The 23,652-nt window shown below is 42.9% G+C and overlaps 6 protein-coding genes across 6 annotated transcripts; 2 read left to right on the top strand and 4 right to left on the bottom strand.

Annotated features, from left to right (window-relative positions):
* Positions 1–533: 533 nt before the first annotated feature.
* Positions 534–7,569, top strand: LOC306927599 (histone H2A-like; the record flags this gene model as incomplete). Its single annotated transcript, XM_079507398.1, has 2 exons — positions 534–731; positions 7,441–7,569. 2 exons carry the CDS (start codon positions 534–536, stop codon positions 7,567–7,569), a joined length of 327 nt encoding a protein of 108 aa, XP_079363524.1.
* Positions 7,570–8,252: 683 nt separating this feature from the next.
* On the bottom strand, positions 8,253–8,627 carry LOC306921808 (histone H2B-like; the record flags this gene model as incomplete). The annotated part of the gene is made up of 1 exon (XM_079499113.1): positions 8,253–8,627. The coding sequence occupies one exon, from the start codon at positions 8,625–8,627 to the stop codon at positions 8,253–8,255; it is 375 nt and encodes a 124-aa protein (XP_079355239.1).
* A 1,160-nt stretch (positions 8,628–9,787) lies between these two features.
* On the bottom strand, positions 9,788–10,116 carry LOC306921865 (histone H4; the record flags this gene model as incomplete). Its single annotated transcript, XM_079499165.1, has 1 exon — positions 9,788–10,116. The coding sequence occupies exon 1, from the start codon at positions 10,097–10,099 to the stop codon at positions 9,788–9,790; it is 312 nt and encodes a 103-aa protein (XP_079355291.1). The 5' UTR covers positions 10,100–10,116.
* A 988-nt stretch (positions 10,117–11,104) lies between these two features.
* Positions 11,105–11,725, bottom strand: LOC306921590 (histone H1-like; the record flags this gene model as incomplete). Its single annotated transcript, XM_079498791.1, has 1 exon — positions 11,105–11,725. The coding sequence occupies one exon, from the start codon at positions 11,723–11,725 to the stop codon at positions 11,105–11,107; it is 621 nt and encodes a 206-aa protein (XP_079354917.1).
* A 3,203-nt stretch (positions 11,726–14,928) lies between these two features.
* On the bottom strand, positions 14,929–15,356 carry LOC306921711 (histone H3.2-like). Its single transcript, XM_079498978.1, has one exon. It carries the CDS (start codon positions 15,343–15,345, stop codon positions 14,935–14,937), a length of 411 nt encoding a protein of 136 aa, XP_079355104.1. The 5' UTR covers positions 15,346–15,356; the 3' UTR covers positions 14,929–14,934.
* Positions 15,357–22,998: 7,642 nt separating this feature from the next.
* On the top strand, positions 22,999–23,310 carry LOC306921883 (histone H4; the record flags this gene model as incomplete). Its single annotated transcript, XM_079499189.1, has 1 exon — positions 22,999–23,310. One exon carries the CDS (start codon positions 22,999–23,001, stop codon positions 23,308–23,310), a length of 312 nt encoding a protein of 103 aa, XP_079355315.1.
* Positions 23,311–23,652: the final 342 nt, after the last annotated feature.

Here is a 23,652-nt window from a genome sequence, read left to right as displayed (position 1 = left end):
CCAGAAAAAGCACTAAGACATGCTTACATCAGGTATAAAGTAAAAGGAAAACGTGACAACCATATGGATGGGAGGCGGAGGCCTCCCATGCAGTATTACTTGCAGTATTACTTACAAGAAAAAGTTTATAATAAGAAGCGAGGCTTCTTAAACTTATTTACGAGCGGTCTGCTTGGTTCTTGCCATTTTCTCCCCAAAAGCGCGCAAACTGCTGCAATTTGTCTAATTGGCTCTGAGCAGAGGCTCTGAGACGCAGCACAGATATTTGTTTGTTTGTTGATGCGCGGTCAGGAACCTCCCTCTTTGGGAGGAGTCAGAGTTTAGACTGGGAGGAATCGATCACACCACTAGCAGTGATTGGTGGGAAACTCATACACACTCAGCCCGCGCTCTCATCCGTCTCTATGATTGGTGGGGCGCACAACCCCAAACAGAGTTTACTAAACTGAACATATAAAAGGTCTCGCACATCTCTCCTTCAGCAGCACATTATTTTCATCGAACTGTTATTACTCTACAAATAAATCTACAAAATGAGTGGACGAGGGAAAACCGGAGGAAAGGCCAGGGCGAAGGCTAAGACCCGCTCATCCCGTGCCGGGCTCCAGTTCCCCGTGGGTCGTGTCCACAGGCTTTTGCGTAAAGGCAACTATGCCCAGAGAGTCGGTGCCGGCGCCCCGGTCTATCTGGCGGCTGTCCTCGAGTATCTGACCGCTGGCTCCGTTCTTTTGGCAAATCTAGAACTTCCTGCCAGAGAGCTAGCAAATTTAAGACATCCGGTTGCTTTCAGAATAAAAGCGTGGTTAATTAAATAATTATTACATTACATTATTAGTATTGTTATTACATTACAGTTATTGTGAAGACACACATTATGTTTCTGTGTAAAAATAAGTAATTAAATGTAAAAAAGTTATCTAAATGGATAAATGCCCAAGTCCATGCACTGGAGTGCCCAAGTCCATTCACTGGAGTGCATGGACTTTATAAAGTGGACACTGGACAAAAATCCCTGCTATGTATCGACTAGTGTGACATACGCACATGTCCGGGGAGACCTCCTCTACAACACCACACTGTCCGCTAAGCAGCAGAGGTGTAAAACAAAAATTGGCACACCATACAGCGAGGTGAAAGGTCAAAAAATATCCCATTTCCAGACTAAAGTCAACTAAAGTGGACTCTGGACAAAAATCCCTGCTATGTATCGACTAGTGTGACATACGCACATGTCCGTGGAGACCTCCTCTACAACACCACACTGTCCGCTAAGCAGCAGAGGTGTAAAACAAAAATTGGCACGCCATACAGCGAGGTGAAACATAAAAAAATGTCCCATTTCCAGACTAAAGTCAACTAAAGTGGACACTGGACAAAAATCCCTGCTATGTATCGACTAGTGTGACATATGCACATGTCCGGGGAGACCTCCTCTACAACACCACACTGTCCGCTAAGCAGCAGAGGTGTAAAACAAAAATTGGCACGCCATACAGCGAGGTGAAAGGTAAAAAACTATCCCATTTCCAGACTAAAGTCAACTAAAGTGGACACTGGACAAAAATCCCTGCTATGTATCGACTAGTGTGACATATGCACATGTCCGGGGAGACCTCCTCTACAACACCACACTGTCCGCTAAGCAGCAGAGGTGTAAAACAAAAATTGGCACGCCATACAGCGAGGTGAAAGGTCAAAAACCATCCCATTTCCAGACTAAAGTTAACTAAAGTGGACACTGGACAAAAATCCCTGCTATGTATCGACTAGTGTGACATATGCACATGTCCGGGGAGACCTCCTCTACAACACCACACTGTCCGCTAAGCAGCAGAGGTGTAAAACAAAAATTGGCACGCCATACAGCGAGGTGAAAGGTCAAAAACCATCCCATTTCCAGACTAAAGTTAACTAAAGTGGACACTGGACAAAAATCCCTGCTATGTATCGACTAGTGTGACATATGCACATGTCCGGGGAGACCTCCTCTACAACACCACACTGTCCGCTAAGCAGCAGAGGTGTAAAACAAAAATTGGCACGCCATACAGCGAGGTGAAACATAAAAAAATGTCCCATTTCCAGACTAAAGTCAACTAAAGTGGACACTGGACAAAAATCCCTGCTATGTATCGACTAGTGTGACATATGCACATGTCCGGGGAGACCTCCTCTACAACACCACACTGTCCGCTAAGCAGCAGAGGTGTAAAACAAAAATTGGCACGCCATACAGCGAGGTGAAAGGTAAAAAACTATCCCATTTCCAGACTAAAGTCAACTAAAGTGGACACTGGACAAAAATCCCTGCTATGTATCGACTAGTGTGACATATGCACATGTCCGGGGAGACCTCCTCTACAACACCACACTGTCCGCTAAGCAGCAGAGGTGTAAAACAAAAATTGGCACGCCATACAGCGAGGTGAAAGGTCAAAAACTATCCCATTTCCAGACTAAAGTTAACTAAAGTGGACACTGGACAAAAATCCCTGCTATGTATCGACTAGTGTGACATATGCACATGTCCGGGGAGACCTCCTCTACAACACCACACTGTCCGCTAAGCAGCAGAGGTGTAAAACAAAAATTGGCACGCCATACAGCGAGGTGAAAGGTCAAAAACCATCCCATTTCCAGACTAAAGTCAACTAAAGTGGACACTGGACAAAAATCCCTGCTATGTATCGACTAGTGTGACATATGCACATGTCCGGGGAGACCTCCTCTACAACACCACACTGTCCGCTAAGCAGCAGAGGTGTAAAACAAAAATTGGCACGCCATACAGCGAGGTGAAAGGTCAAAAACTATCCCATTTCCAGACTAAAGTTAACTAAAGTGGACACTGGACAAAAATCCCTGCTATGTATCGACTAGTGTGACATATGCACATGTCCGGGGAGACCTCCTCTACAACACCACACTGTCCGCTAAGCAGCAGAGGTGTAAAACAAAAATGTAACAACAGACATTGTAATTACTGGTGTTGGAACACTAATGTCTGCATGAATGGTAATGGTAGTACTATTACTGTGAAGTACTATGTAGATCGACCATTAACAGTCATAGTTAAGTACTACCACTGGCCTATAACAGACTACTGATATGCAAAGGCTATGTAGATCACTACTATCACACGTGTGCCATACACATACAGTAAATTGATCAAAAGTTACTACTAAACTATTAAAGTAGATTCTCAGTCCACCTTAAGACAAATTACGTTTAAAAACAAATATTGTAGGGATTTGGAAACTTTTGAGTGAATTTTTCTTCTTCTGTGTAACAGTGAATGAGAAACACCGTAAGCAAACTGTATGCCTTTTTCTTTCCATTGAAAGTGTACAATGTTATATTAGCAATGATTAATTAAAAGGTATTTTTTGGTAACTTTCAAAGCCTTGTCTGTATTCTTTTATATTCTATTGTATTTTAGTCCACTTTTTGACCTTTCACCTCGCTGTATGGCGTGCCAATTTTTGTTTTACACCTCTGCTGCTTAGCGGACAGTGTGGTGTTGTAGAGGAGGTCTCCCCGGACATGTGCGTATGTCACACTAGTCGATACATAGCAGGGATTTTTGTCCAGTGTCCACTTTAGTTGACTTTAGTCTGGAAATGGGACATTTTTTTATGTTTCACCTCGCTGTATGGCGTGCCAATTTTTGTTTTACACCTCTGCTGCTTAGCGGACAGTGTGGTGTTGTAGAGGAGGTCTCCCCGGACATGTGCATATGTCACACTAGTCGATACATAGCAGGGATTTTTGTCCAGTGTCCACTTTAGTTGACTTTAGTCTGGAAATGGGATTTTTTTTTATGTTTCACCTCGCTGTATGGCGTGCCAATTTTTGTTTTACACCTCTGCTGCTTAGCGGACAGTGTGGTGTTGTAGAGGAGGTCTCCCCGGACATGTGCATATGTCACACTAGTCGATACATAGCAGGGATTTTAGTCCAGTGTCCACTTTAGTTGACTTTAGTCTGGAAATGGGACATTTTTTATGTTTCACCTCGCTGTATGGCGTGCCAATTTTTGTTTTACACCTCTGCTGCTTAGCGGACAGTGTGGTGTTGTAGAGGAGGTCTCCACGGACATGTGCGTATGTCACACTAGTCGATACATAGCAGGGATTTTTGTCCAGTGTCCACTTTAGTTGACTTTAGTCTGGAAATGGGACATCTTTTTATGTTTCACCTCGCTGTATGGCGTGCCAATTTTTGTTTTACACCTCTGCTGCTTAGCGGAAAGTGTGGTGTTGTAGAGGAGGTCTCCACGGACATGTGCGTATGTCACACTAGTCGATACATAGCAGGGATTTTTGTCCAGTGTCCACTTTAGTTGACTTTAGTCTGGAAATGGGACATCTTTTTATGTTTCACCTCGCTGTATGGCGTGCCAATTTTTGTTTTACACCTCTGCTGCTTAGCGGACAGTGTGGTGTTGTAGAGGAGGTCTTCACGGACATGTGCGTATGTCACACTAGTCGATACATAGCAGGGATTTTTGTCCAGTGTCCACTTTAGTTGACTTTAGTCTGGAAATGGGATAGTTTTTTACCTTTCACCTCGCTGTATGGCGTGCCAATTTTTGTTTTACACCTCTGCTGCTTAGCGGACAGTGTGGTGTTGTAGAGGAGGTCTCCCCGGACATGTGCGTATGTCACACTAGTCGATACATAGCAGGGATTTTTGTCCAGTGTCCACTTTAGTTGACTTTAGTCTGGAAATGGGACATTTTTTTATGTTTCACCTCGCTGTATGGCGTGCCAATTTTTGTTTTACACCTCTGCTGCTTAGCGGACAGTGTGGTGTTGTAGAGGAGGTCTCCACGGACATGTGCGTATGTCACACTAGTCGATACATAGCAGGGATTTTTGTCCAGTGTCCACTTTAGTTGACTTTAGTCTGGAAATGGGATTTTTTTTTATGTTTCACCTCGCTGTATGGCGTGCCAATTTTTGTTTTACACCTCTGCTGCTTAGCGGACAGTGTGGTGTTGTAGAGGAGGTCTCCCCGGACATGTGCATATGTCACACTAGTCGATACATAGCAGGGATTTTAGTCCAGTGTCCACTTTAGTTGACTTTAGTCTGGAAATGGGACATCTTTTTATGTTTCACCTCGCTGTATGGCGTGCCAATTTTTGTTTTACACCTCTGCTGCTTAGCGGACAGTGTGGTGTTGTAGAGGAGGTCTCCACGGACATGTGCGTATGTCACACTAGTCGATACATAGCAGGGATTTTTGTCCAGTGTCCACTTTAGTTGACTTTAGTCTGGAAATGGGACATCTTTTTATGTTTCACCTCGCTGTATGGCGTGCCAATTTTTGTTTTACACCTCTGCTGCTTAGCGGACAGTGTGGTGTTGTAGAGGAGGTCTCCACGGACATGTGCGTATGTCACACTAGTCGATACATAGCAGGGATTTTTGTCCAGTGTCCACTTTAGTTGACTTTAGTCTGGAAATGGGACATCTTTTTATGTTTCACCTCGCTGTATGGCGTGCCAATTTTTGTTTTACACCTCTGCTGCTTAGCGGACAGTGTGGTGTTGTAGAGGAGGTCTTCACGGACATGTGCGTATGTCACACTAGTCGATACATAGCAGGGATTTTTGTCCAGTGTCCACTTTAGTTGACTTTAGTCTGGAAATGGGATAGTTTTTTACCTTTCACCTCGCTGTATGGCGTGCCAATTTTTGTTTTACACCTCTGCTGCTTAGCGGACAGTGTGGTGTTGTAGAGGAGGTCTCCCCGGACATGTGCGTATGTCACACTAGTCGATACATAGCAGGGATTTTTGTCCAGTGTCCACTTTAGTTGACTTTAGTCTGGAAATGGGACATTTTTTTATGTTTCACCTCGCTGTATGGCGTGCCAATTTTTGTTTTACACCTCTGCTGCTTAGCGGACAGTGTGGTGTTGTAGAGGAGGTCTCCACGGACATGTGCGTATGTCACACTAGTCGATACATAGCAGGGATTTTTGTCCAGTGTCCACTTTAGTTGACTTTAGTCTGGAAATGGGATGTTTTTTGACCTTTCACCTCGCTGTATGGTGTGCCAATTTTTGTTTTACACCTCTGCTGCTTAGCGGACAGTGTGGTGTTGTAGAGGAGGTCTCCCCGGACATGTGCGTATGTCACACTAGTCGATACATAGCAGGGATTTTTGTCCAGTGTCCACTTTAGTTGACTTTAGTCTGCAAATGGGATAGTTTTTGACCTTTCACCTCGCTGTATGGCGTGCCAATTTTTGTTTTACACCTCTGCTGCTTAGCGGACAGTGTGGTGTTGTAGAGGAGGTCTCCACGGACATGTGCGTATGTCACACTAGTCGATACATAGCAGGGATTTTTGTCCAGTGTCCACTTTAGTTGACTTTAGTCTGGAAATGGGATGTTTTTTTACCTTTCACCTCGCTGTATGGTGTGCCAATTTTTGTTTTACACCTCTGCTGCTTAGCGGACAGTGTGGTGTTGTAGAGGAGGTCTCCCCGGACATGTGCGTATGTCACACTAGTCGATACATAGCAGGGATTTTTGTCCAGTGTCCACTTTAGTTGACTTTAGTCTGCAAATGGGATAGTTTTTGACCTTTCACCTCGCTGTATGGCGTGCCAATTTTTGTTTTACACCTCTGCTGCTTAGCGGACAGTGTGGTGTTGTAGAGGAGGTCTCCCCGGACATGTGCATATGTCACACTAGTCGATACATAGCAGGGATTTTTGTCCAGTGTCCACTTTAGTTGACTTTAGTCTGGAAATGGGACATCTTTTTATGTTTCACCTCGCTGTATGGCGTGCCAATTTTTGTTTTACACCTCTGCTGCTTAGCGGACAGTGTGGTGTTGTAGAGGAGGTCTCCCCGGACATGTGCGTATGTCACACTAGTCGATACATAGCAGGGATTTTTGTCCAGTGTCCACTTTAGTTGACTTTAGTCTGGAAATGGGACATTTTTTTATGTTTCACCTCGCTGTATGGCGTGCCAATTTTTGTTTTACACCTCTGCTGCTTAGCGGACAGTGTGGTGTTGTAGAGGAGGTCTCCACGGACATGTGCGTATGTCACACTAGTCGATACATAGCAGGGATTTTTGTCCAGTGTCCACTTTATAAAGTCCATGCACTCCAGTGAATAGCATTTATCCATTTAGATAACTTTTTAATTACTTATTTTTACACAGAAACATAATGTGTGTCTTATAGCATCATATAGCATCATTTAAATGCTTCATTTGTAGTTTTAATGTGCAAATTAAACTTTTTTTCAATACTCTAGAGGGTACTCTTATTTTGAAGAGATCGTCCACCGGAAGTCTTATATTTGCTCACTAGATTTGCCAAAAGAACAGTGCTCTGACCGCTGAGATCCTGGAGTTGGCTGGAAACGCTGCCCGTGACAACAAGAAGTCTCGTATCATCCCCCGTCACCTCCAGCTGGCCGTCCGCAACGACGAGGAGCTCAACAAACTGCTGGGTGGAGTGACCATCGCTCAGGGCGGTGTGCTGCCCAACATCCAGGCTGTTCTGCTGCCCAAGAAGACTGAGAAAGCCGCCAAGAAATAAATCTGCTTCATTTCGACTGAATAAACCCCCAAAAAGGCTCTTTTAAGAGCCACCCACTGTTTCTACATAAGAGTGATTTCCAATATTCTAAATGCGCACTTTATAGCTTAACTTTCTATTTATACTGTCTGACCACATGTCAGCCAATCATTAACAGCACAGCGGGTTATCGCTTTCTTCAGTAAATGGAAAAATAATTAGTGAAATGAACCTGTAATGGTGGTAGTTAATGCACTTTTTACCGCTCTATTGTATGGACATTAGGGTCTAAATATACATTTATGCTCTGGTCTAATTGTATGCTTGCATCTAGTAACTTCTATAGCAGCATTTAATTACAATACATGATCGTACGCTACGTATTCACATTGTCAGACTTGGACTAACGGTAGTGGTTTAGCCGACATGCATTGTAATGGCCATGTTGATACATTTAGGGTAAATGTAGTTTGTTTATTTGCATTGACATTCCCCCTTGATAATCCGCAGTCTATATCGACATGAGCGTTTAATCACAATGGGAACGTGCACGTTCACAAAATGAAACAAACCCATTTTAGGGGATCATGGACAGTCGTACTAATAGCCATTTGCCTAGACTAGAGTATTTGGATGAACTCTTTCTTGGAAAAGACGGGTGGTCCTTAAAAGGACCGTTGTGTTTTAATAGCAGATAGAACAGTTTACTTGGAGCTGGTGTACTTGGTCACAGCCTTGGTGCCTTCAGACACGGCGTGCTTGGCCAGCTCACCGGGGAGCAGCAGGCGGACGGCGGTCTGAATCTCCCTGGATGTGATGGTGCGGCGCTTGTTGTAGTTAGCCAGTTTGGAGGCTTCGCCGGCGATGCGTTCAAAGATGTCGTTGACGAAGGAGTTCATGATGCCCATGGCCTTGAAAGAGACACCGGTGTCAGGGTGGACCTGCTTCAGGACCTTGTATATGTAGATGGCGTAGCTCTCCTTCCTGGACTTTCTGCGCTTCTTGCCGCCCTTCACGGCGGTCTTGGTGACGGCTTTCTTGGAGCCCTTCTTGGGCGCTGGCTTTGCTACTTCAGGCATCGTGGTTGTATTCAAAAGAATAGTTCAGTTGCAGTGAGGATGAAGAATGTGTAAGAGGGCTCTCTCGTACCACTATTTATACAGAGCCAATGCAAATGAAGTGTGTGACTCCCAGCATATGATTGGATGATCCTGCCACAAAGGGGTCTTTGTTTTCTGTATGATGTTTTCCCGCTCGTGTGCTCTATTGTCCCTGTAACATTGTGAGGGGCTAAATATACATTTATGGTAGAATGTATAATTTAAAGCCACTTTTTTATATCATAATTTGTTTTGATTTTGCATTGATCCTCCTTTATGACACCCACATTTCCCCATGATAAAGGTATATCTATATCTGCATATTCATTGAGACACAATATTCCCGGCATTAATGTTAATGAATTGTTACTATTATGATAATAATTCTGCTCATCTGGGCTTATAAAGCCAAAATAGAGAGCTCAGGCAGCATGGTGTGTTCTTATGTAATTCCTAAAACGCCATTGACAAAGAGAATTTAATGTTCACCGATCAGCATTACATCACCTAATCATAGCAACATGAGTTAGATGATAAGAGCGCCCCTCACTTCACGGGTGTGATTTGTAATATACAGAGCGGTCCTCTTGTCTGGAATTGTAAGAAACATCAAAATGCAGTTATGCAATGATGTTTCCCAATAAACTTGAGGCTACTGTCTTCTTAACCTCTATATTTGGAAGGTTTATATTGTTCTCCTCCACCCTGTCTGCTCTTAATTCCATGTAGGCCTAAATCTGCTTCAATGTGTTGCACTGGCAGCTTGTAGATCTGCTATAATTGTTTTTATCCTAACTTGTATTCGTCACACCTCAAGGGGCAATGTGTGTGTGTGTGTGTGGTGAAACAGTTTAACAGAATGTAAACGCCTTCATTAAAGGCCGTACAGAGGATTTGTGTCAGTTTCAATCTTTTGCCAAATTCGTTGTTTAACACGAGTCTTTTGTAGGCCTACATAGAGGCTCCAGACAACCAAGTGTCTCACCACTGGATCCTGCACGACCACATGAACAGTAATACATAAATACAATACCAAGTTAACGGTAGCTCATTATAGTATAAAATTGAGTACTCTTTAAAGACAGTGTGGGCGGCTCTTAAAAGAGCCTTTGGGTTGTTGGTAGATCAAGTCAGCATCATTAACCTCCGAAGCCGTACAGAGTGCGTCCCTGTCTCTTCAGAGCATAGACAACATCCATGGCGGTCACAGTCTTTCTCTTGGCGTGCTCGGTGTAGGTGACGGCGTCACGGATCACGTTCTCCAGGAACACCTTGAGGACACCGCGGGTCTCCTCGTAGATCAGACCGGAGATACGCTTCACGCCGCCACGGCGAGCAAGACGGCGGATAGCGGGCTTGGTGATTCCCTGGATGTTATCACGAAGAACCTTGCGATGACGCTTGGCGCCTCCTTTTCCAAGACCTTTTCCTCCCTTGCCTCGACCTGACATTTTGAGTGGTAATGTAGTTGAAGATAGAAAATGGAATGAATTGAGAGCTCAGAGCCTTGCCTTTTATGTGTGTTCTGAGGACGTAAGGGAGGACAGGCAGACACAACTGCGTGGGCGTAACCACACACAAACACACTCCTCCCCCATGGTCACATCACCCTGCCCACACAGTTCGTTTTGGTCACATGATCACACCACATTCTCTATATTCAATATTTTTGTCCTTTTGCCTTTGACAGCATGACACATTCCATGACTTCATGGCTTGCTTATTTGTAATGTGATATTTCTCATTTAATGCACACTTAGATGAGGTGTACCAGGATTATCATGTATCCACTATTCAATGTTGATTTGAACCAAACAGTGATTTATGGTTTAGCAAAATGATGGACAAAGGACAACTTTAGAGAACGTTTTTTTTCAACCATGTTTTAGGTTGTTATTAGAGAAAGTAAAAGATGAGTGTTATTTGTTTTTCATTTGCTGCTTTCTTTCGTTTTAGGGATTGTAGCTGTTTTTACAGGGGGCCGGGGCATTCAAACATGGGCTAAATATGTATTTTTTTACACACTTTTATAGCGATTTTTTTTATATAATTTACTCTAATCCTACTAGACGCCAGGATATTACATATGGCCACAAAAGATCACAGGATCTACTGAATGTGAAGGGTACTATAGGGGGATCCCATACTGTGTTCAACTTGTCAGTTTGTCACTCCCTTGACGTTCAGTAGATCCCGTGATCTTTTGTGGCCAGATGTAATTTATACATGTTTTAATCTTTTACTTTCTCTAATAACAACCTAAACATTAACCTTAAGTGGAAAATAAAACTGTGTCCTTTAAGTAGTCGACGTTGTTATGAACTATGTGTGTGGCATTTGATTTATAATACACATACAGTATGTGACCATGGTGCAAAAAAGACGGATACTCTTATAAAAGAATGTGGTTGGCTCTTAAAAGAGCCTTTTGTGGGTATAAAGATGGAACAAACGGTTTACTTCTTTTTGGGCGCTGCCTTCTTTGCTGCCTTGGGTTTGGCAACCTTCTTGGCTGGAGCTTTCTTGGCTGCTGCGGGCTTCTTAGCCACTTTCTTGGGGCTCTTGGTGGCCTTCTTCGGGCTTTTAGCTACTACTTTCTTGGCGACAGGCTTCTTGGCTTTCTTGGGTGATTTCTTGGCGGCTGCGGGCTTCTTTGCTACCGCCTTCTTGGGCTTCTTAGCCGCTGCGGGTTTCTTGGCTGCTGCAGGCTTCTTTGCTTTAACTGCTTTCTTAGCAGCAGGCTTCTTCACCTTCACCGTTTCTGCCTTGTTAATCTTGAAAGAGCCAGACGCGCCGGTGCCTTTGAGCTGGACCAGGGTGCCTTTAGTGACCAGGCTCTTGACGGCGGTCTTTACGCGGACCTTGTTCTTCTCCACATCGTAGCCGCCAGCAGCCAGAGCCTTCTTGACCGCAGCCAGAGACACACCGCTCCGCTCCTTGGAGGCGGACACGGCCTCGACGACCAGCTCAGCAACGCTGGGGCCGGTCTTCTTGGTTCGGGGAGCAGGAGCTGCCTTCTTCTTGGCGGCCTTGGCCGGAGCTGGTGCTGGTGCTGGTGCTGGAGCTACTTCTGCCATTATTCTCTCGGATAGTAGGTTGCTGTTCCTTCTCTAAAGTAAACTCTCACAGAGTGATGCTGAACGCTCTGAAGGGGCTGGACTTAAACACCACATGAGAACCATGTAGACTCAACACACACAGCAGCAGCTCTTCTGTAGCTATCTTAATGTGACACTTGTGTTTTCTCCTCGATTAAAACATCATATAACTATCTACTGGATATATGATTTAATGCAACAAAGAGCTGACCAGTTAACACACCTGCTACTTTTTTACATTAATACATCTGAGATGAAAAAGGCACTCTAGTTTTTAAGTGATATGCTAAAAACATGACCCTTCCACAGTCCGACACCAGTGTTTCCGCTGTCATTTGTCTTTTAAAACATTTTAAACTACGATAAATTAGCAATGATACTCAAACTCATCTTAGCAGACATTCCTGGCGACGCAATAACATGAACTATACTTTTGTTTTGTCTTCCGTTTTTCTATAAACATAAGGTTTTCTGACACAAGTAAACACACTCCAGTTGACAACAGCATGGTGGAGTTGATACCACATTCCAATGACAGAGGTTGTAACACTTGGTCCATTTGTTGTCAAAAACGTATTGTGATGAAAATGCAGAAAACATGTTTGCATCTTCAATCAACTGTGGTACCGGTATCTGTATTTGGTTATGGCACACATACACTTTCACTGATACACTCCTTCCAATGCTTCCATGCATTACCACTGACAATAATGTGATGATATAGGTGTAGGCAGACAAATGTGACTTTGGAACATGATGTTGTATATTGGCATGAATTATTTTACTTAAACTGGTGTGTACAGTACTATACTTTTGTATTATTAATACAAAAGCATTTGTTGTAGTGTCACATTACGGACAACATGAAGATTGTAATGTATTTTATGTCTTCCTCATCACTGTAGTACTATAATTTTTGCACAACCCAAAGGCTCTTTTCAGAGCCACCCACACTTTCTTTCAATATGTATTCAGCTAAGTTTCATGATCAATGAGGCCGATAATTAACTACTTATATGTAACCCGTTCTCAACAGTGATATCAAAGTGTATTATAGTAGTAATGGATTAATTCATGACAGAGGTGGCAGTGCATATTTAGGTGAGGCGACTTTGAGACAAGCTTGGTTATGGTTATGGAGCCTCACACAGGACTCAAGATCAACATTATGAAATCATTGCAGTTATGTGCAGATCAAACTGCTTTCATTCTCCATTATTGCATGTGCCAGTTCAACATAAAAGTTGTGTACACATCTGAAAGGTTGTGATTCTGAGTCAGGATAAACAGCACCAACATCACTTTAACCATATTTTCAAATTATTTTAAGAATAGCAGATCTACAAGATCGCACGGAGTCGCAGGCCTCCAGTATTGTTATCTTTTGAGGGGATGTCGAAGCCTTTAGTGCAGTGGTTCCCAAAGTGGGGTCCGGGGACCCCCACAGGGGTACTTGAGGGAGTTCCAGGGGGGACCCAGCTAAATGATTATTTGTAACCAAATGGACCCTAGCAGGTCCATTTGGTTCCATTTGTACACTCTCAGAGTTAAATTAACAGTGGTTTTACAATATAAATTGGGGTACCAGAGATAGAAATGCTGTTAAATCGGGGATCCGTGGCATAATGCGTGTGAAACTGGGGGGTCCTTGAAATGTATGTTTCGGAATCACTGCTAGAGCCGTAAAACATGTCCCTTATCGGGGTCACTGGCATATGTTTTCAAATGGGGGGTCTGTGGCCTATCGGGTGGTCCTTGACACGAAAAAGTTTGGGAACCACTGCTTTAGTGTGCGTGTAAACACAAACTTTGTCCTAACACAAACATGACAATGAATGGCCAGTTCTGAGTGTTTGTGTTAATACAAACATTGAAGACGTCCAAGACTGGTGTACTCTGTCTCTCTCTGCAAGGGACAAGACGGACCCAGAACTCTCTTTGGAGACAACCTCCATTTATTCTGATGAAGAGATAACAAATATCACGTCTCCAGTTAATTATTTTCGTATTGCAACGACTCCTCTCTGTATAAATCATTTTGCAAGTACAACAATATTATTCTTATTATGTTATACAGAGAAGTCAACAAAGACACCAACCTCGTTCCAATACGGAAGTACACAAGGAAGAGGTGGAGGTGTGGCAGGGCATTTATACAGGGGCATAAGGAGACTTAAAAGGAGCTGTGACCACCAATGCACTATACACATGAACCATGGAGAATTAAGTAAGGTAAAAGCAATTATTTGTATCATATTTTGTGTAATTATAACACACTATTACACGAGGACATACATACATTGTGATTGGTCACTCAGAATGATGTAAAATGACATATGATGATAGGGCACTCTTATCACTTCACACAGGTGTGATTTTTGTTTGCATTGTATTCAGTATTCTACTGTGATTTCACAAATATGTTTCCTTTGCTTGGTGTTCTGTGTAAAGCACATTGAATTGCCTTGTTGAAATAAAAGTAGCCCCATTGTGTTAGAACAAAATGAGCCATGAAATTAAAATGTGATTATCAATTTACTGCTAAACTAATAATTGCATGTGAATAGGTGTCTGAGATAATAGAAAGCAGCAGTTTTACTGACTTAGTATAGCCATCACACAATGCCACTGATATTGTGCTATGGATCTCCCATTAGTCTGAAATAAAGATTGAATATACAATGCATTAGTCTCCCACAATTCAACCCTCCCAGTTACAAATTGATGAATAAACACTAAGAATTTTACGGTGCACATGTGAGTTAGCCAAATTGAAAATAAATGCACATTTAACACAACTTTAAACATTCCCCAAAAAATATTAGAAACATGCTCAACCCCCAACTCAACTTTCTGTTGGGTTAAACACAACGGAACAATGACTCTACTCCCCCACAGGGTGGAGCTGAATTATTCACGCACTATTAACAGTCTCTAGATACATGTACATGGTGAAGTTGCAGCGTTTGTGTATTGCAATAATGAAATTGAGTATGTACCAAAGAAGATACTGCAAGAGATGGCATGCAGACTTTGTCGGTATACATCATTTCAGCAGTTTTTGGCTCATTGTGAAGTTAGTTTAAAGTGCATAACTAGTCAATATCAAAGGATAATAGCTCTTTAAATAACACATTTGGGTGGCTCTTAAAAGAGCCGTTTTGGGGGTTTGACAGTAACAGATGAGTTTAAGCACGTTCTCCACGGATACGACGGGCCAGCTGGATGTCTTTGGGCATGATGGTCACCCGCTTGGCGTGGATGGCGCACAGGTTGGTGTCTTCAAACAGACCGACCAGATAAGCCTCGGCCGACTCCTGGAGAGCCATGACGGCGGAGCTCTGGAAGCGCAGGTCGGTCTTGAAGTCCTGGGCGATCTCCCTCACCAGGCGCTGGAAGGGCAGCTTGCGGATCAGCAGCTCGGTGGATTTCTGGTAACGACGGATCTCCCTCAGAGCCACTGTACCGGGACGGTAACGGTGAGGCTTCTTCACTCCACCGGTCGCCGGCGCGCTCTTACGAGCTGCCTTGGTGGCGAGCTGCTTCCTGGGCGCTTTGCCGCCGGTGGATTTACGAGCTGTCTGCTTGGTTCTTGCCATTGCTTCCTCTATCAAAGCTGTGAGTAGTAGAATATTTTCTGAAAGGCAAACTGGTGCCTTTTATTAGCGGCTCGGAGACGCCGTCGTCCTCTGGTTGGCCAGGGGACAGGAACCGCCTTGTTTGGGGAGGTACCATGCATCACTGGCACCGATTGGAGGGGAACTCTCTCTTCTGACTGGGGCTGCTGTAATAGCTAATAATAGATAATAATAATAATAGCTAATAAATACTATGGAACAGTAGTTTGCAGCAAACTGAAAAAAGAAAATAGGCTACAATGCTCTATGTTATGACACGGCGCAAATAAATAAACATTTCTACTTGTGACAATAACACATGACACAGGGATGTATGTGTGTAAAAATAAGTGGACGTTTCTTGTCTTAATGCATAATTAACACTCATATATTCACAACATATTAATGTGGTCAAACTTCCGCCATAGTCTGAAAACCCACCTTTTCAGACTCCATCATGGCCCGTAGCACTTGCCTTAGCCCCTTTTATAGCATTTTATAGACTTATAGCATGTTACATAGACAGCACTATAATTACATTTTATGTAGTCTTTACGCATGTTTCATGATAAGTACTTTTTATTTATTGATTGATTGATTGAAACATTTATTAACAGTTTGCAGAATTACAGTACATTTCAAGCACAAACTCAATACAACGAATGTTAACTGTGAGTGGACAACCCAATTAAGCATTACACTTGTTTACAAGAGGGTCCACCTTGTTCAATTCATCAAAACATTTAGAGACGTACAAATAGACACTTCTATATATAGTCAAAGAACAGAACAGGAATTCATCATAAGGGAGGTAAAAAGGGAAAATAAACATATACAGTGAGGGAGGCCAGTTTCGAATTGCAGCCGTCCGTAGGTGCCCTTTGAGAGCGGTTTTGAAGGAGTCAAGGGATTTGCATGTCTTAATGACTGTTGGTAGGGCGTTCCACATTTTGGTGGCATAGGAGCGAAAATAATTTAGTCCCTTGTTTGTGCCGAATCTGGGTTGTACATGGTTTGTTGCACTTCCTCTGGTGTTATGGGTGTGGACTTCGTTAACATAAGGAAGTATCTAGAGTCTAGATTCTTCCTTATGTTAACGAAGTCCACCTGTCTAGATTCTAGACAGGTACATGGGTATCTTGGTGGTGTATCGAATCTTGTGGACCAGACCCATTGCAAGATGCTGTACCCTGCTTAGGGTCGTCGACCCTAAGCAGGTGACCCTAAGGGGTGAGGCCAAGTAGGAGCCAGTTTGTTTTGGGAAGTCTGGAGCCTAGTTTTAAGGGCCTTTGAGGTGCTGTGGTACCAGGAGGTGCATGCATAGTCAAAGAAACCTTGTACGAGGGCTCCTGTTAAGGTCTTCAAGATGTTTTTGTTGACCAGTGAGGAGATCCTGTAAAGGAATCTTGTTCTTTGGTTGACTTTTTTGATTACGTTGGTGGCCATTTTATCACCGGAAAGATTAGCCTCCAGGATGGAACCTAGGTAGGTAATTTCATCTTTACGTGTGATAACCAAGAAGCCATTTGCCTTGCTGAGATTACTATTAGATCCGAAGAGAGGATTCAGTTTTTCCCAGGTGTAAAGATAGTTTGTTATCAGCGAGCCAGGTGCAGATTCTACCGAGTTCAGAGCTGAGGGCCTTTTCAACCTGCAGTTTGTTCCTGTCCGAGACTAGCCGTGCCGAGTCATCTGCGAACAGGAACAAGTTGCAGTCACAAGCTGATGTCTTGTCGTTTACATATATTAGGAACAGTAAAGACCCTAGTATGCTTCCTTGTGGAACGCCACAGCTCACTGGGAGGGGGGGGGGGGCAGTGTTCCATTCACCTCCACCATCTGTTCTCTCCCCTCCAGGTAGGATTGCATCCAGCTCACTTATGTGCTATCGAAACCAATTGCTTTTAGGTTGTTAACCAGTATGGAGTGGTTCACGGTGTCAAAAGCCTTTTGGAGGTCCAGCATGACCATGCCGCAGTATTTGCCAGCATCCACCTCATGTTTGATGTGGTCGCTCAAGTAGAGAAGGCATGTGTCAGTGGAGTGGGATGTTCTGAAGCCAGATTGGAACTCGTACATTAATTTATTTGTGGCAAGATACTTTTCAACCTGTTCATAGACTATTTTTTCCATCACTTTCGAGATGAAGCTTAGAATAGAAATAGGCCGGTAGTTGCCAGGGTCTAATTTACTCCCTTTCTTGTGCAAGGGGGTTACTTTGGCCAGTTTGAAATCTTGGGGGACCTGTCCCTGTTTGATGGAGAGGTTTACTATGTGGGTGATGATTGGAGCTATAGAGATGGCTGAGTCTCTGAGAAATTTGGAGGGAATATTGTCATGGCCAGTGGCCTTGTGGGGTTGGAGGGCACTCAATTACCTAAAGTACCTCATCAGTTGTTACCATAACTAGTTTAAAATCGTCTTTACAAACACCTAGGTTTCTGTAGAAGGTTTTAATGTGCTCTACACCAAAGAGCCCAGAGTGGGAGGGCAGTTTGTTAACCAGAGTTGTTGCTATGTTTGTAAAGAAGATATTCAAGTAGTTGGCCACATCAAGCTTGTCAGTGATGAGAGTGTTGTTCGATTTGATGTTTATGTTTGAAAACCTGGTTTTTAGTTTCTGACCACAGCCTAGTTGATTGTTTAGTAGCTTCCAGAGCTCACGAGGATTGTTTTTGTCTTCCTCTGCTTTATCATTTATAAAGTTACTTTTAGCTGATTTAGTCATGGCAGTTACAATGTTTCTTAGCTTGTTTCATTGGGTTTTTAGGTTGTCCAACTGAGCTTGGAGATCACTGTCGAAGCGCTTGGCAAGCTTTGACATTTTAGGAATACAGAGCCTTTTTTGTCTCTGGCTTTCATTGCAGTACATGTATGTGATGTATGTATGCCATGCTTTTTTGTTCTTGCTTAGTGTAAATCACTCTGGATTAAGAGCATGGACTAAATGCATAAATTGTAAACTTGTAAACACACAAAAGTGTTGATTGTGGACTAGAACTAAAATGTGCCTTGCACTTGAATAGCCAGGCACTGAAATCTATTCGATGTGACACTAAATGTAGGCTAAATGTAGATATGTTACATACATACAAGAATAATACTGTCAAGTCAGCTGAGGCTTCTTAATCTTATTTACGTGCGGTCTGGCTTGGTTATTGCCATTTACTCTCTCTCTGCAAAGGAGTTGTACTGTTGTAAATTGTACCAAAAAGGGCGCAAACTACTCCATTGTATCTCACTTGAGAGGCAGCACACAGTTGTCTGTGTTGTTGAAGATGGTTGTCAGGAACCTCCCTCTTTGGGAGGAGTCAGAGTTTAGACTGGGAGGAATCGATCACACCACTAGCAGTGATTGGTGGGAAGCTCATACACACTCAGCCCGCGCTCTCATCCGTCTCTATGATTGGTGGGGCGCACAACCCCACACAGAGTTTACTAAGCTGAACATATAAACGGTCTCTTACATCTCTCCTCCAGCATATTATTTTATTCTAACCGTTATTACTCTACAAATACATCTACAAAATGAGTGGACGAGGTGAAACACATAAATAAAACACTAGTTAATTTCATATGGGGAACCACTAGAGAAGTTACAAAGAGAAACCTATTGTATAAGAGTACAAATAATGGAGGCCTTGGGGCTGTGGACTTAGGACTTAAACTACAAATTTCGTTTTGTAAAAATGTAGCAGCTGGTTTTAAACGGAGGGCTATGTGGATAGGGGAGGCAAAAAGGACCAAAAAGAAGGGCCGGGCAAGAAGCTCAGTGCCTTATTTTAAAGTGATGTATGGTGATTTGTTGTTTAATTCTGCGCATCTGAGTATAGATTGGACAGAAATGTCAAGTAAATGCATTTATGGCAAAATATGTGATGACCTGTACGGTGGCATTTTCCCCTACAGGAACCTTGATGATAGCCAAAAGCGGGTATGTTTAAAAAATTTGAGTAGTAGAAACATCTCCGAAAAAAAGAGGGATGTGATGTGGCTGGTCTCTGTGAGGAGACTAGCAGTAAGGGCGGTGGTAAGATGGAGCTGTTTTGTTAAAACTATTAAATGCCCCGTTCTAAATTGTAATACAGATGAAACGTTAGAGCATTTGCTAGTAGACTGCCAGAGGTCTAGAGAGGTTTGGGGGGAAATGTCAATAAATGAGACGTAGCTTGCGAAGTTAGTTCATTCAGACAACCTCAAGGGGGTTCATGCCATGCTCAAGGCGCATACTATACCCAAGGGGTTAACATGCTGCATTACTATGTGGGTGTACAGTGTGTGCAGTCCCTCACGTCATTCGCCGATGCGGCAGTCAGCTGACCAATTGGGCGGGCTACTTAAGCTCACCAGTCTGCATGCTCTTCCTGCCTTCCTCTGCATATGGTCCCCGGTTCTATGTGATGTTTTTTCCCACCTCCTCCCCAGCACCACCGGTGGGTTCTGCTATTTATGTTCCCCATGGGGGGTTATTGTATATCTATCTCCCTGCTCTTTATATTCTGTGTTATTGCTTAACCATGCCGAGCAGGGAGAAATCCAGCAGAGCCGAACGCCAAGTCTAATATCATATGCACACTTGTTACTCATTCTGCAATAAATATTGGTTTAACTATTCGTGAGTTGTCTGACTGAATTGGTTTTAATGTTAGGTCACGTATAATGCAGTAATGTATGGTGTTTTTATGGAAAAAATGTCTGCCATGGAGAACGACTTTTATTGGTCTATTGTTTGCACTGTAGTTAATAAGATTTGGAACACCAGAAGTGCCATGGTGATTCACCAGGAGGTCATCACAGGAGAGGTGTTTAAACAGATACAAACTGAACTGAAAAGACAAAGAACTCTGGACTCAAAAAAAAGAAACTGACACCATGGCATTCATTAAGGTAACAAGACAACTCACCCCTAAAGCCACTTTTGGTGAGTTGTCCAGACAACTCACCCCTAAACGTGAAGACATCTCACCCCTGCTTTTTTAGGGGTGAGATGTCTTCACTTTCCGGGGTGAGATGTCTTCACTTTTGGCCACTTTCGGGGTGAGATGTCTTCACGTTTAGGGGTGAGTTTTTAGGGGTGAGTTGTCAGGACAACTCACCAAAAGTCTGACTGAATATGTAGCCTTTGAGCTATACTTTACTGAATATTTCACAAGAATATAACACAAGAGTCAAATGTACGGTCAAATGTAATGTAGTTTATTTAAATATAGAAACAAAGTTATATATATATATATATATATAATATATAAACAAAATATATAAACAAAGTTCAAACAGCAGTTTGTACAAAAAATATAAAAAAAAGGTAAAGTTTAGAAATTGTTGAAAATGTCTTTAAACAAAAGATCACCATGAATTCAAGGCTTGTGTGTGTGTGTGTGTGTGTGTGTGTGTGTGTGTGTGTGTGTGTGTGTGTGTGTGTGTGTGTGTGTGTGTGTGTGTGTGTGTGTGTGTGTGTGTGTGTGTGTGTGTGTGTGTGTGTGTGTGTGTGTGTGTGTGTGTGTGCACATTAATCTATTGCTTAAGGAAACACATAAAAAACACTGCAGTGTACAGAATATTCTGTCTGTCTGTCGTGCGTGTCTGTCTGTCACTGTGTGGGGATCCGAGTGGAGACTTTCTTCATCTTGTTTAAATATAAATACTTCAAAATTAAAACACATGTTTAGCTCAGCATGATCTATAAACTGTATAGCTAACATGGAATATGCATAATAATTGTGATCGGATCATCAATGGGACTCTGGGAGTAGGCTATCTATACTATTGTAAACTTCGGATCATTTTGCGCTCCCGTCTCCGCTGTGCCTCGTTCATGTGCCCAAAAAAAAGAACAGTGGCGCGCACACATACACACACACACACACACACACACACACAGTAAGTCTCCGACGACACACTGCATCCGTTACTCTCACTTTACGTGAAAAGTCTATTTTTTAACATCGGCTTCTGAACACATTGATAAAATTCCCTGCTACGTTTCCTTGCTGCGCCTGACACAGCCAGTGTGAAGGCAAACCGCATCAAATTAAATATGCAAGAATCCAAATTCTCCGCCCATACGCATTTGAGTCTACCGAAGTATTAGGTGAGAATGTGACCTAATTAGCAACTTTGTACAGCCGTCAGACTCTGCCTTTGAAGCGCAAACATTATCCACAAACGACCCCCCCCCCCCCCCTCAATGCTGCATAGAGAGAGAGAGAGAGAGAGAGAGAGAGAGAGAGAGAGAGAGAGAGAGAGAGACGCTCTACTCCTTACAAGTGTTTCACCGGATTTTACTGTTAAATAAATAAATAATTAGCCGTGACTGCGCACGTCTGTAGGAACCGATAGTTAGATCCGAAATTTAATTATGCCTACTGTAATGGGTGCCACGGAAAGTACAGACAACTCACCCCGCAATGTCAGAAAGTGAAGACAGCTCACCCCGGAAAGTAAAGACATCTCACCGGGGTGAGATGTCTTCACTTTCCGGGGTGAGCTGTCTTCACTTTCCGGGGTGAGCTGTCCGGGGTGAGCTGTCCGGACAACTCACCCCGACATGTCAAAAAGTGAAGACAACTCACCGGGGTGAGATGTCTCGTATTCGTCACATACTGTATGAGCCTGTGTATTATACATCAAATGCCACGCACATAGTTCATAACAACGTCGACTCTACTTAAATGACACAGTTTTATTTTCCACTTAAGGTTAATGTTTAGGTTGTTATTAGAGAAAGTAAAAGATTAAAACATGTATAAATTACATCTGGCCACAAAAGATCACGGGATCTACTGAACGTCAAGGGTGACAAACTGACAAGTTGAACACAGTATGGGATCCCCCTATAGTACCCTTCACATTCAGTAGATCCTGTGATCTTTTGTGGCCATATGTAATATCCTGGCGTCTAGTAGGATTAGAGTAAATTATATTAAAAAAAATCGCTATGAAAGTGTGTAAAAAAAAAACCCAACATATTTAGCCCATGTTTGAATGCCAGCTAAAATCCCTAAAATGAAAAAAAGCAGCAAATGAAAAACAATTACTTGTTTTACTTTCTCTAATAACAACCTAAAACATGGTTGGTTGAACAAAACTAAAGTTGTCCTTTAGCGATTACACAGATGGGGCACTTGCTAAAATATAATGCCGGTATATTTTCTAATCCTGCCATTTCTCTCACCTGACCTAATCCACATTGACATAATTTTGCTAAACCATAAATCACTGTTTGGTTCAAATCAACATTGAATAGTGGATATATCAGATACATGATAATCCTGGTACACCTCATCGAGAGCTAAGTGTGCATTAAATGAGAAATATCACATTACAAATAAGCAAGCCATGAAGTCATGGAATGTGTTAATGAATGCTGTCAAAGGCAAAAGGACAAAAATATTGAATATAGAGGAGTTGACATTTTTACTGTAAACTATCCGAATGTGGTGTGATCATGTGACCAAAACGAACTGTGTGGGTGATGTGACCATGGGGGAGGAGTGTGTTTGTGTGTGGGGGTGGTTACGCCCAGCTGTGTATGCCTGTCCTCCCTTACGTCCTCAGAACACACATAAAAAGGCAAGGCTCTGAACTCTCAACTCATTCCATTTTCTAACTTCGACAACTACATTACTACTCAAAATGTCAGGTCGAGGCAAGGGAGGAAAAGGTCTTGGAAAAGGAGGCGCCAAGCGTCATCGCAAGGTTCTTCGTGATAACATCCAGGGAATCACCAAGCCTGCTATCCGCCGTCTTGCTCGCCGTGGCGGCGTGAAGCGTATCTCCGGTCTGATCTACGAGGAGACCCGTGGTGTCCTCAAGGTGTTCCTGGAGAACGTGATCCGTGACGCCGTCACCTACACCGAGCACGCCAAGAGAAAGACCGTGACCGCCATGGATGTTGTCTATGCTCTGAAGAGACAGGGACGCACTCTGTACGGCTTCGGAGGTTAATGATGCTGACTTGATCTACCAACAACCCAAAGGCTCTTTTAGGAGCCGCCTACACTGTCTTTAAAGAGTATTACTCAATTTTATACTATAATGAGCTACCGTTAACTTGGTATTGTATTTATTTATTACTGTTCATGTGGTCGTGCAGCTCGCAGTGATGAGACACTTGGTTGTGGAGTCTCTGCCTGTACAAAAGACTCGTTGAACAACGAATTTGGAATAAGATTGAAACTGACTGAGCTATCTATTTTGGCTTTATAAGCACAGAGGAGCAGAATTATTATAATAGTAACAATTCATTAACTTAGTATTATACTAACGCTGGGAATATTGTGTCTCAAT

Source organism: Electrona antarctica (genome assembly GCF_951216825.1).
Source record: "Electrona antarctica genome assembly, chromosome: 1".
In the NCBI taxonomy this organism is placed as follows: domain Eukaryota; kingdom Metazoa; phylum Chordata; class Actinopteri; order Myctophiformes; family Myctophidae; genus Electrona; species Electrona antarctica.
The sequence above is the reverse complement of the archived record's forward strand: the minus strand, read 5'-3'. Positions and strand labels throughout refer to the sequence as shown.